This window comes from Melanostigma gelatinosum, assembly GCF_949748355.1.
Source record: "Melanostigma gelatinosum genome assembly, chromosome: 1".
Lineage (NCBI taxonomy): Eukaryota > Metazoa > Chordata > Actinopteri > Perciformes > Zoarcidae > Melanostigma > Melanostigma gelatinosum.
This window is the reverse complement of record NC_136634.1, coordinates 4,397,622-4,411,976: the sequence shown is the minus strand read 5'-3', so window position 1 is coordinate 4,411,976 and position 14,355 is coordinate 4,397,622. Positions and strand designations below refer to the sequence as shown.

General features: G+C 43.9%; 1 protein-coding gene across 2 annotated transcripts in view; it reads left to right on the top strand.

Moving 5' to 3' along the window:
* LOC306780003 (pleckstrin homology domain-containing family A member 7-like) overlaps positions 1-14,355 on the top strand; it is a 94,412-nt gene that overhangs the window by 54,493 nt on the left and 25,564 nt on the right. For both annotated transcript variants that reach the window (XM_079272160.1, XM_079272159.1), the window contains 4 exons: positions 976-1,087; positions 8,450-8,554; positions 9,638-9,710; positions 12,394-12,494. In XM_079272160.1, the coding sequence (XP_079128286.1) occupies positions 976-1,087; positions 8,450-8,554; positions 9,638-9,710; positions 12,394-12,494 (391 nt within the window). The remainder of the gene's footprint in view (positions 1-975; positions 1,088-8,449; positions 8,555-9,637; positions 9,711-12,393; positions 12,495-14,355) is intronic.

Sequence of the window (14,355 nt, the reverse complement as noted above, 5' to 3'; positions counted from 1 at the left end):
TGAAACGGTCATGTCAGGTAAACCTGAGGGGACGAAAGGAAAATAGATTTGTACACACACGCACGCACACACACACACACACACACACACACACACACACACACACACACACACACACACACACACACACACACACACACACACACACACACACACACACACACACACACACACACACACACACACACACACACTGTTCAGAGGAGGGACTTTATTTATTGCCCACCAAGGTGTGTGGGGTTGAGAGAGGGAGAAAATTTAGGACATCCTGTCTTCAGGTCATTCAACCGGCTCGGTGTCACTTGTTGGCTGTCTCACACTCACACACACACACACACACACACACACACACACACACACACACACACACACACACACACACACACACACACACACACACACACCTGTCCATAGCCTCGAGTATCTTCAGAAACATTTTCGATCCAGATTGTCTTTACCTCTTTACCTCATCCATCCTTCCTTCCATCCTTCATGTCTTATTAATTTGACATTATTCGTTATTTTACTCGGGTCATTTATGAAGTACGTGCTGATGTTAATAAACTGTAATTCACACATTGTAATAACCAAAATTACAAGAAACCATTAGTATGGAGTCAAAAGGATAAAAAGTTTAATGACCACAAGGATCTCTCTTTCTCTCTCTCTTTCTCTCTCTCTCTTTCTCTCTCTTTTTCTCTCTCTCTCTCTCTCTCTCTTTCTCTCTCTCTTTCTCTCTCTTTCTCGCTTTCTTTCTCTCTTTTTTTCTCTCTCTTTCTCTCTCTCTTTCTCTCTCTCTCTCTTTCTCTCTCTTCTCTCTCTCTCTCTCTCGTCTCTCTCTCTAATTGTTTTGAAATAATAGACTGTCCAATAAAGTGGAGTAATAGCAGACATCAGTCACCACACCCTGCTTTAGTGCTGCATAATATTTCATCAACCCAGTCAAAACTCTTGTGTTTGTGTGTTCTTCTCCAGGCCGCAGGGTGCTTCCATGATGTCCAAACCCGCGGGTGAGCAGCTCTCCAGCACCACCATCAGTGAGGCCTCCACTGCCGTCACCTCCTCCACTGTGGACACCACCTCCAAGGTCTGCCTGTGTGTTTGTGTGTGTTGTTCAGTGTTGTTCTGCGGTGGTTATATTTACATCTTGTCATAGCATGTTGAGGACAACCATGCTAATTATGGACGACACTTTCCTCGTGAAAAAAAGATACATCACTGTCTGTATCATCGTGTATAAAGATGGACGCCACGGCTCCACTTGCTTCCGCTGTTCTGTACAAACATGAAGCGAAAGTAAGCTTTTCCTTGTTTTGTTGACATGTGTTGACACACGAGCTTATCCCCACTGGTTGGTTCACGGCCGCCGCTCTCCTCCAACCCTCAGGTAAACATTGTTAGCTCTGTCGGCACGTCAGTAGTTTATACTGTTAGCGTCGCCATGTTGAGAGCCATGTGGAGGCAATCCCTCAATCTTAGATATGCTCTGAATTTGGAATTTAGCAAATCAGTTGTCAAAAGTGACATAAATCCTGTCTTTTTTTTTACTTCTTGCCTTTAAAATGTGTCCGCCAGTGGCCGCTATGGGAACTTCTGAACGCGTAGCTCTGTCTGTGGTGGATCAGCTTCCTCCTCCTTTTCTTCCTCCACGGATACACAAAGCGTAGACGCCTGCGCGGCAGGCAATCTGCTCAGCACTGGTCTTGTTTGCTAACATTCATTATTTTGATGGGTGAAGTCGAACGTCCTGATGTGACTGTTGTCAGAAATGTTAAACACTGCGTCCTTTCTCCGGAGCCCTTCAGACTCCGACAGTCTCTCTGTCCTAAAGCCGACAGGTGCACTTTGGCCATCAGGCTCCCTGGACTGTGGAAAGTCATGCCTGAGGCATTTAGGCTGGCGAACTCCATCACATCATCACTATAATAAAACAAACGTGACTTGCACTCTGAAAGGACTGCATTCATTTGAACACTGATTTCTATATTTTGCTCTTATTTAATCACAAGTGATTATGTTCCTACGATTCCTCCTGGTGTCCTGTGTTCAGATGAGATCTATAATGTATGAATAAAGCAGTAGTAGCAGTAGGACTAGTTATAGAACAAGAGCCATTGCTGTTGTTTATGGCCACTCACTGATCTGGCAGCAGTTTTTAGCTGATGTTATGGATGTTCGATAATGATGAATGGGGGTTCAGAGGTCTTTCGTGGTTGACCAAGATCCATGTGAGGCCTGCAGGAATGACAACATGAGGGAGAGGTGGAGGGTTGATGAAAACAGGATTCAGATCCAGGCAGGTAGACGTGATGTAATTACAACTGACTCCTACCTTTCAGACTGCATTGTTTTAGACGGTTCATCTTTTCCAGACACTTAACAACTGACAACTTGTCACTGCAACATCATAGTAACTATTGGACTCCATCTCCATCAGTAGGCAAGGCAAGTTTATTTGTATAGCACATTTCAACAACAAGGTAATTCAAAGTGCTTCACATAAAACCATTAAAAGCATCAAAACATAAGGCAAAATAAAAGGAGATTTAAAAACAATTAACATTCATTGAACCATTAAAAACAGTCATTGAAACACTAAAAATAAATAAGAAATAAGAAATAAAAGTGGTTTCCAAGTGGTGTTATTGTCGCAAAGCCAAGTGGATTGGATAAATAGAATATAGTCAAATTCTCCCCTGCTCATTTAAGAAAGGCCACCGAAACAAATGTTCTTCATTTAGATTATGAAATGGACGATGAATCATAGATGTTTTTGGCTGCTAGCATAGCTAGCGTTTGCAAAATGGCGAGCACTTTTGTTCCAGAAACATATATGTAGATGTTTGTTTCTTTTGTTGTCTTTAGATGAGAAAATGTTAAATCTCTGTGCCTCTCTTTTGCTTTTCTCTGGCCTTGTACTGTATCCGTATATATGCTCATGTCAGATTTGCTTCATGTCTCTGCTCATATCTGCTCTAGAATACAACCCACGCACATCCCAATATCCACTGACAGGGATGCCGGAAAGAGTAACAACAGAACAAGACAATTACATTTGTGTCTGGTTGTGCTTCATGCTGTCATTGGCTCAGGAAATGTGCTGTTGGCACCAAAATTATGAAATTGGTCAAAGCGGTTTTGCATAAGCCGATGCTGAGGAATCCCAATTTGAGCTTCCAAATGCAGATCTCAAAGATTCTTTACGATCTGGTTTTGGTGCAACATAAAGTTCCCTCGGTAGGAATTGGAAAGTCTCTTTCTGTCTTGGTTGTTCATTTACGTCCTTTTTTTATTTTTTGGCTCACTCCTTCACCCTGCCACTCTTTATTTTCTCTCAGTCTATATCCCACACTGCCTTTCACTCAGTCACACATGCACAGCTCCACAGTGGCGTGAAATCTCATCCCGCCCCATCAACAGGTGCCGCAGGACTAAGATTGAACATGTATCGTCGGGTGCGGTGCCGAGATGACGGGACATCTATCATGACGGCCTGTCGCCATTTCCACGCGGGTGTTTTCCTGGCCTGAGGCCCTCCCAGGTGCTCTGGCTCATCACCCCTTCCACCGAAACAGCCGGGGAATAGTACAGAAGCCTCATTCTGACAAGAAAAACTCTTAACAGAGGAAAGATGAGTCTTTCATGTCCCCCCCCCCGTCTTTCTGTTCTGACTAAACAGAGGGCGCGCCGAGACAGAAATCATCCCATTTTTCCCGAGAGTTTTGTGTCAGAATTCTCCTTTGAGCACTTGTGTTCTGTGTCGATGCATATTCAGGGATGTTGTGTTCATAGCCAGTCTGCATAACGTCTTTGGGATTTATCAAAGTCAATATCATTTAGGAGTCCCTGATGTTTCTCAGTTGACCGTTATGAATTCATGAAGCTTCATGTGCCTCGTCAGTTCCCCGCCTCAGTATTTGTTTTTTAAATAACCAGCACATTCCACCATTAAAGATTAGCCCAATGCGCCGTTGGACTGCGATAGGTTGAAGGATTGGTTTGTCACTTAACGGTCCACCATTTGAGTTCCTGTGGTAACTGGAATAAATTAAATTTGAAAAAGAGTGACTGACACTCCCCCTCAACTACTGCCATTAAGGTAACACTCCTTCCTCCTCATGCATTAATGGCCTTCATCAGTCATTTGACTGTAAATGGAGGTGACTTGGGGGTTTGTGATATTCTGGTTTTACTTTTGTTTTCAGTTTAATGAGCATGCAAGCTTTCCCACCAACATCAAGCTTTATGATCGCACAGTTCAGTGGGAAACCGGTGGAGATCAACAGGAGGAGACGATTTGTTCTGAGCAGCTCACATTTGGAAATCCACTGCTTAAGGCATATTCGTCTTTGTTCCTGACCCCAACCTTTAATCTCTTTAATTCAATAGTTTGAAGCCAAACTAGTGGCCTGGTCCTCAGGCTGGAAATGTTGGCCATTGAATTGGTCCATCCCTTTAGTGCCGACTGAAATATCTCAACAACTATCGGAAACCTTCACGATCAAGAGAGGATGAAAACATCTGACTTTGTTGAATCCTTCACTTTTCCTTTTGTCTGGTTGACATTTGTCAAATATCTCAACAGCTGCTGGATCTATTGCCTTGGGTTTTGCTACAGACCTTCATGATGCCCACAGGATGAATGCCAATTATCTATTGTTAAATCTATCACCGGCAGATAGACAGTGAAATATCTCAACATCTACCAGATGAGAAATACCAGGTCTGCAAGTTCTCTTCTGAACTGATTTATCTCTCCATTTTATGCGTCCTTGCCGGAGACAGCCGTGACGGGAGGCATTATGTTTTCAGTTGTCCGTTCCCGTGAACGAGATATCTCAGGAACGCCTCGAGGGAATTCCTTCAGATTTGGCAGGAACGTCCACCTGGACTCAAGGATGAACTGTTTACAATGGTCAACGGTCAAGATCATTGCGACCTTCAGTACGACCCATTCTTGTGAAAGCATTATCTCAGAGAGAACGTCTTTAAATGTGGCGCAAACGTCCACTTCAACTCACTTCAAGAATGAACTGATTAGAAATTGGTGTTCAAATGTCTAAATCACCGTCCGCTCACAAAACACGTTTTGGGCCATAACTCAAGAATTGATCTGCTAAGTTTGACGATTTCCCCCACATGTCTCATGAAACGATAAAACGATGACGCGATGACGTTTTGGTTGTAGACTGCAACTTGACTGGTTGGCGAAGGCATACAACCGTGAAGCGTTAATTGTAGTTTACAAGTGTTTAGTCTGTAAAATATATGTAAATATATGTAAATATAAACAATGTCGAAACACAATTGACTAATCGTTTCAGCACTAACAGTAACCCAGAATGACTCTTGAGAGCTGCCGTGGTCCATTACACTGAGACGCTGTGAACGACTGATTAGATCGACTTGAACAGATTGAGATTAGGTATCTAGTGTAAATATACCTCAAACTGATTTCTAAAGGGAGGGTAAAGTGCTGCTCTTGTTTAATTACCTCAGCCTCCCAGATCATTCTCGTCTGGCTAGGGATTTGAACCTACAGCCTCCAGGTTTTTGGCTCGTCTCTCCAGGCTTTTAGGTTGTCTGATCGTGTGTCATTAATGTAACAAATAGCTGCTCTGCACCCCGAGTCGCTCACCTCCAACACTGAGAGCTACTTTCCAGCAGGGACCACAGCCTTTTCCACAGAATCACCCCCGGTCTAAAAATAGACCACCGCATCTCACACACACACGCACACACACACACACGCACAGGCAGAGACAAACGCATCAAACATGCACGGACATACGCATTCTGTATATTTGCAGATGCGGGACTCCGATGTGACAGCACTGGAGCCGCTCTGCATCTTTGCATCGTGCTTGGCCAACCAGCCTCCCTCTAGTTCCCCCACATGAGTGGGTTTGCTGTGTTCCAGCCGTGGATGCCTCCCCAGTGCTGCTTCCAGTCCATAAACACACTCATGCAGCCGTCACACTCAATCTTAAATTATAATAACGGAGTGACCGAGGTGGCAGGGTATTTGTGTGTGTGTGTGTTTGCACAGCCTTGGGGAGTCGTATTTCTTCTGAGGTTTCAGAATAGAGGATGGCGTAACGAGATTTCATGAATACATGCACAGTGTATAAGTGTTTGCTGGCTTATACAACAGCCACGCACACACAAACACAACAATGATGAAAGAATTTCATGGTTAGCTGAGAGACAGAGAGAGACAACCAGCATCCATGCATATCTTCAATGTGTGTAACGGAAGACAAATTGACGCCAGTGCCTGAATTGTATCTTAAAGGGCTGCAACAGTAAAAAGTACTAAAGAGACAAACACTGCTTATAGACTCCAGCTGGAGGTTAAGTTAAACTGTTCAGATAGTTGCTTACGATGAGATTTCACCTGGTTTTGTATAGCGGTGGGAATCGCCAGAGATCTCGCGATACGATATTATCGTGATACTTCGATATATCGCGATACTTTCGCGATACTGCGATATTCTGAGTATTGTGATAATATATATTGCAATTTATTACAAAATATCGCGATACTATGCTGTATCGATTTCCCCCCCCCCACCCCTAGTTTTGTATTGACTGACCGTTTCAAGGCCTTTAATCCACAAAGATAATCAGAAGAGTATTCGATAACAAAAGTAATTGTTACAGACTTAGTGGCAGGAATGTGATTGTCACTAGTCAGGGGGGATATTGTAGTCAATTGAGTGGGTCAAGAGATCAATAAATTGGTTTCCCGGAATTCAGATGTTGTATTTCCAGCTCCATTGTGCCATCTGGAACTCTTTACCTGTTGAATTCAACAGTTTTCCGCAGAGAAGTTGAAGCTTAACTGTGTGTACCTATCTGTCCAAGCTCAGAACTTTTTTTTAATGATCCAATTAAGCTCCTTTCTCTGTGAAGTTTGCATGTTTTTTTTTGTCTGCACAGGTTTTCTCTGATTTATTCCTAATTATCAAATCAGTGACAAGGGATGTCACAACAGTGAAACGGAATCCTATCCTGACCGGGGCACTGCTCCTAAAACCTGAATGAAGCGCTCACACCCTGTCTGTCTGGCTGATGTTAATTCTGGACTGTAGGCGTCCTATAATATTTCATAGAGTGATGCTGTAGGCTACAAATAACCAGAAGCACCGAAAGTATTGACACTCTGTTTAAAAATACAAACGCGCCGCCTTAACCTTATGAAGTTACAGTTTGAGCTATTATTGGAGTGCTATAGATCTACCGTACGATAGAAGATGCACAGCCCAAGTGGTATACGGTATACAATAACGTAAACAAAGCGCAGAGAATCTTGGATTACAACACACAGAGCGAGAGCGACTTAAGTCTCTGCTCAGGGAGACCTTTAAGGCAACAACTCCATTGTTAGGAAATATTCTGCAGAGGGGCCTTTAGTTGACCTTCTTCTTCTATAAGTCCTTATTAATTCAGTTTATATTGTGCTTATGATGCATTCACTAAATCACTTTTATTCTGCTTTATACACAGACAAGTCATACACAATTCACAGACATTTTGTAGGACACCGGAGTTCTGCAACGCACGGATGCAGATATTCAGTGTTTTAGGACGATTTACATAGACTGGCTATTTTGGGGACTTCTCTATGCAGGAAAAGTGGCCTCATCAGTATCGCACACACTTGGATGCGTTCACTTCTGGATGCTGCTCAAAGCAGCCGCAGTCTGTCACTGCTGAGATTGAAAGACTTATTGCCCCGGCCTCTTTGATGGGAGCCGCTCAGGTTCGCCGGCCAGACGGTCGAACCAGCGACCTGCAGGTCACAAGCCCACTTTTCTAACCTCCCACCTGATATGTCTGCAGAGGCTTTGAACAATTTCGGACTAATGTCATGACAACCCTGACTGGTGCTCTCGTGGAGGCCTGGTGGAAAAGTGTCTGCACTCAAATAATGGCTGTAATTACGAAACAACTGGGGCAGAAAAAGATTCCAGGAGAAGAAAAAAAGGATAATCATGGTCTATGTGAAGGCCCATTCCGTAATGTGCTTAGTCAGAGTGAGCGGTCTGATGAGCTGCAGACTGCCTGTTTCTAAATATAAGTCACTGTGACACACAGATCTGTCGCACTTTTGGCCCTTTTGGCAACAGTTCCGCTGCGGAGGATAAATATATAATCATATAATATATTGCTGTTAATTAACCAAGCTAATATAGCTCTGCAAATGCTAACGTTGACGTGCAACAATTACTGCAGCCGCACAGCTTTGCCACTGAGCAAATTAGATGTTTAAAAAAAAATATCTGAACAAATGTTTGGTCAAGCTGGCAATTCAACACAACAGCTGATTGATGAGTAACAAACGGATCATCTCCCGGTCACCTGCACATATGCATTCGTTAAGGGCTTCGATCGCGTCTTCTTACACCTCGTGAAAGCGTTCTTTATTTGTCCGGGTGGGTTTCAGGGCTCCCGGTCCGGTGGGAAGGTGCACAACTTTGGGAAGAGAGAGCAGGCCATCAAAAGGAATCCCAACGTTCCTGTGGTGGTGCGAGGATGGCTGTACAAACAGGTCAGGACACGCACACACACACACACACACACACACTGAAACACACTCATTCTAACGCCTGGGCTTGCACCGTGACATTCAGTATATTTACTGGACGGTAAATATACAAGCGGTACTTCAAGCTGTACTTCATAGCATTAAAATGAATAAGATAGTTCTTTAAACGACCTGCATGAACACCCTCATTGAAATACTGTCTTACATAGAATATTTTCGGTCTATTTGCTAATTCAGTCTTGCGATATCCGTCTCTTTAAGACACTACAAGCTTGAGTTCCGGCTTCAGCCTTCCACATTTCCTCCATTGGCCTACTTCTCTTTTTTCTTGATTTATGCCTTTTGCGTTGGCAATATAGAGCACCTGCTGTTGATCACAGACAGGCTATTACTGGAGAGACTCTGAGTATTTGAAGTTGTGCTTAAAATATCTGTAGTTGGCATCGTCCCGCTGGGAAACGCTTGGCGTCGGTACAAGACAAACAGTGAGTGATATTACCGCGAAGCAATTATACTTTAATGACCACACGCGGAGGCACGCACACACAAAGACACACAGGCAGCAATGCACACACAACTGAATGCACAGCCGTTTGCACATACAGTCTAATTTTGCAATTAGCTTTTAATTAGAAAAAACACTGGCAGGAACACGCACATGCACATGAATGTACACGTATGCTGTCACAGGCTATACACACACTAACAAGACCAGACACACTTTCAAAGAAGATGCATGTATCTGTGATCCCTCTGGATCTCCTCTCTTCAAATGGCACCATTTTCAGACAGCGAACATAAAAGACGAAGCGGGCGGTAAAGCAGCCGTGACAAGCCCAGCGAGCCAGTGGACGAGGACAAATGATCCCTCCTTTCCTCCCTCTCATTCTTCTTCTCTCTTTTCTATCTCTGCGCCTATCCTCCTCGCTTGTTCTCCTGTGTCCGCTGCCCCTCGCCGCTCTTTTTCCATCTCGGAAAAAAATCTCCAATCGTCTTTCTCGTTATCTCCTCCAATCTTGTGCTACTTTGTGTCTCGTGATTCATTCACTCATTACTTACACTCTTTACGTCTCCTCCTCTCTGCAGGACAGCTCTGGGATGCGTCTTTGGAAGAGGAAGTGGTTCGTCTTGGCTGATTTCTGTCTGTTCTACTACAAAGGTGAGTCCTTGTTCAAGGAGACGGTTCTGTCGTACACGTGGAGGAAATGGTTGAAATTCACACTTACTACCTGGTCCACCCCCCCAACAATCATACATTCAGCGAAGGTAAAGATAACACCTTTACAATGAATAGACAAACACCTCCACTGCTTTTAAAACCACCACAGCATTGAATTGACACTTTAGAAAATCTCAACAAAACCATCAGTCATAAGCTTCACGTGTCTATCGATTGAATGTCTTTTGTATTGGACTGGATTTCTATTCTGCCGGTGTCTCACTGGTGTTGTTTGAAAAACCTTTTTTTTTTTACCATTTTTATGGCAGTTCGCTCCCATAAAAGTGGAATTCACTGTCGAGTAATCCTACAGTTTATAACACATCTGTCTAAAATACGGAAGCGTTTTGCTGCCACCCCAGAAAAAGACGGTTCAGTTTCATGTCTCCGTCTCCTCGAGAGGAATAAAATATATGTCTGTATTGGAAATATGAACGGTTTCAATAAAAAAAAAAAGGTTTGGCCGAAGTTCAAACGTTTGATTGGATTCTGATGGTGCTGGGTTTGAAGTGAACTGCAGCTGACGAAGGAGCCAGTGATTGAATTTGCGCGGGCATTAATCTGATCTTTCTGAGTGAATTATAGCTCAAACACCATGGGAAGATTTGGATGCACACTGAGCTGCATCACCATCCCTCCCTCACCCTGGCTGTCTTTATCTGCCTCTCCAAGCCTTCCTTTTTCATCTCCATATTCTCAACCAAACTCCTCTGCCGCTCCGCTTCCACCGATGAAATTCTCTTCTCCGTCTTTCCCTCTCAGTTCAAAGGTTCTCTCCTCTTGACATGAAAACACTTGATCTGTCTCCAGCATCCCTTGCTAAACCCTTGTTGTTACACAAACAGCCTAACCTCCCATTGCTGTCTTTGTTTTTTAATGACCTTTATTTGTTTGATGGTTGCCATCAGGGCTGGAGAGGTCATGTCTATCATTTTTTTCTGAAAAACTGTGGTTCTTGTAGCAGTGTTTACATTTTAAGATTTAAAAACTTGCACATGGTATTTTATTGTCTCTGCAGGAGATAATGATATCGGTTGTGTGTGTGTGTGCGCTCGCCTGTGTGCGTCTCTGTGTCTCTCCACGGCTAATCTCACATGCTGATGCACAATATTGTCGGTGCTCATTAGTGGCTGCATGCTCAAGGTCCTGTCGTGGTCGCAGTGGCTCACAGACAAAGATTAGAAAATCTTTCATTTTATTGTTTCAGTCATCTTTCAAGTTGGAAAGTCTCACATTCTCTGATTTCAGCGTCTAAAATGTGAGGATCCTCTTTTTTTCTTGTTCAATTCAGATAAAACATGAATTTAAAGATGCCACAATGGGCAACGGGCATTTTTCATGATCTCACAGACAAAACGCTTAATTAAATCTGCAGATTAATCAATAATTTAAATGTTTGTTAATTGCAGCCCTAACTGAAATATGAAAAATCCATACAATATATATATATATATATATATATATATATATATATATATATATTGTTTTGTTTTTTTACAGAGTTTGCTTTTGGAAATAGGTTAAAGGAGGGGGACTGTCCATTAGACACATAATATCAGTATTTATAAGTGTGTGGATAGCTCACTGGTTTCTCCTTATCTCCATTACAGCCCTGTACAGCGCACACAACCTTTATCCTCAGTCCCTCAAGTCATATAAGAAAAAAACCTTGAACCGGGGACGGAATAGAGTGACAAAATACTGCCATTCATGTGCTCTTTGGACGCTATCTGACTTCACTCGTCACGGTCTGGTCTGCTCAGTGTGTTTGTACGTGTGAGGGAGACGGACTGAGCAAAGCAGATAAAAAACACCTCACCGCCCCGCCCGCCATTTAGGGAACGTCTCCTCCAAAGGTCCTTGAATTATTTTTAAACAATTACCCCTTTAATCCACAGTGCTGCCTTATCCACCCCTCAGGCAAACACCACACACACACACACACACACACACACACGCACACATTCTAGCGGGCTGTCACAATGTTCCGTTGAAAACAAATGCCCAAGATATTTACAGATGTGTGAACTCATTACCTTGGGACACATTCTGGTGGCACACTTGTGTTGGTAGAGGACCTGTTTTGAATTTGAGAGGAAGGATGTTTTTTGGAAAGTGAGGACATTTTAACAGCCCTCGCTGCTTCAAAGGGCTGCTTGACTGTTCGGAGTTTAGGTCCAGGTGAAAGGTAAAAAGTTTGAGGACTGCATTATGTCAGTGAGGGTCCTTACAAAGATAGAAGGACAAAAGTGTGTGTGTGTGTGTGTGTGTGTGTGTGTGTGTGATCTCAGCGTGATCTCTGCATGGGTCAGCCACAGAGGAATGGCGGCTGGCTGCCAGTTGGACCAGGCCAGCGTTAACTCTGTGACGCTGGGATACCGGAATGATCATTTACTGTTTGGCACGACAGCGCGGGCATGAGTGACGGCATACAAGTGTGTTTATGTGAGTGTTGTGATACTGGTGGCAGGCAGTGATGAAATTAGTGGGTGATGACTGATATTTAATCTCTGGCTCTTTCCTCTCCCCCATATCTCCTTCGCTCCTCTTCTCACCTTCCTCACCCTGTTTATCTACTCCCTTCCTCTCTCTCCCCCGTTCCTCCCACCCTCTCTCTCTCCAGACAGCAGAGAGGAATCGGTCCTCGGCAGTATTCCTCTGCCCAGCTATATCATTTCACCCGTGGGACCTGAGGACCACATCAGCCGCAAGTATGCCTTCAAGGTACGCCTCTCTTTGTTCTACAGACTACTCTCTGCTGACTCGCATCTTTCAATCACTTTCTGATGGGATTGTTCTTTTTTTTGTTTGTTTGCATTTCTGCTTTTTGGATTTAAAAAACGAAACAGTTTGCAGCACAGTCAAACTTCAGTGCTAGAATGCGTTGATCAGATGTAATACACATACCTTTTCAACGATAACCTGCAGCCTCTTTACAACACAACGCTACCGTAACACCTGTTGCACTCTGTGTCGACCGGCGGTTTGGTGGCACGCAACTTTCCTCCCTATCCTGTCCAGCGTCATTTATGAGTTGTATAACTTCACATTGTGCATTCATTTATTGTTGAACAAACCTTTGTGTGCCGTTGAGAACACTTGTTTATCAGCCTGTTATAACTCACAGCAATGACAAGGTTGTTTGTTTGCCGAAAATTTATCTTGAAGTCGGTTCATTTACGTTGAATTACTTTTTTTTTTTTAAATCATTCCTTCTCATTCAAAATGTGTAGAAGTTTTTAAACCATTGCTTTTTCAGCAGTCACCTAATTGATGTGGCAATTATGACAAAAACACGGAAACAACAGAAATGATTTCTAACTGGCGGTGAATAAAACAGCTCTTCATACAGACATGAGCCTAACTGCCCAGCCAGCCCTCGGCCACCTGTTGTAGCCATGTTACCACTGCATGTCTGTCAGTGTCTTTATTGAGACAGACCGGCTCCTCTGGAATGGAATGAAGCTTCTCCGTTCCCTGAGGCAGTCGAGCTTGAGTCGAGCCCGACACGTGTGAAGTTAAGAGGCCGACCTAATGGACAACGACCACAACTGAGTGTTTGCCCTCATGTGCAAATAGGCTTCAACTCTGAGTGGACAGTGAGTCATCAAGTTTAATTTAACGCTTTTGGTTCATGACATGAAGCGACATGTTTGCTTAGTAGTTCAAGAAAAGCCTTGAGAACAAAAGGTCACAGTTTGATAGCTGCAGCGTCAATGTTTCCTGATCCTTGAGCAAACCACAGATCCACGACCTCCTCACTGCTTAAAGGTCTTTGGATTAAGTGTTGACTTCGTGTGGATTCAAATCTGAAAACTTACCAGCACTTACAGAGACAGTCTGACATTAAACTAAGCTCTCCCCCTGTGGGTCTCGCCATGAGATCAGATCAGCCAGAGATTCCGTTATCAGCGGTAGAAGGTGGCAAACATTCAGAGACATAAACCAGGCAACAAGCTCTCTGAAGCTGTTCGACGTCAACGGCAGGAGGGGAACGCCTCGGCTCGGTGTATGTAGTGGGAGAAAGATAACACGCGGGACGGGTAGAATCAAGGCCATCTAAAGCAGTTGAGCTAGGAACGCAGGGGTCCAGGACGAAGTGGGAGCTACCCAAGAGGGAGGTCACATGGGCAGAGTTATGGAGATCAGAAGTGGGTTCAGTGTGTGACAATCATCCCTCACCAGCATGCACTGGGACAGCGGAGGGGAAAACGGCTCTAACCCAAGGTAGGTGGCGCCGTGACACTGTCTTGCTGGTCTTAGCTGATACATTGGAGCGGGAGAAGCAGGCAGTAAGACCTGACTCCTTTGTTCAGGAGGAACATTTTCTAATCTAATCTACATGTCAAACTATTGGAGCCAGTTTCTCATCGATGGTTTTTTCAGCCAGGTGGTAAGTTACTCCCTAAAAGGTTTAAAACGTGCAGCATTTTGTCAGTTGGTGTTTTTGTAAACACACAGCATTCAAAGTGGGCCTTTCCTCACTGGCGGTAATTGACGACTTGAACACGCTGAACCAAAGGCCCCTTGCTGATGCCCAGAAATGAGACTCAGCTGAAGCAAAACCCAAGTTTCTACTGCAGGT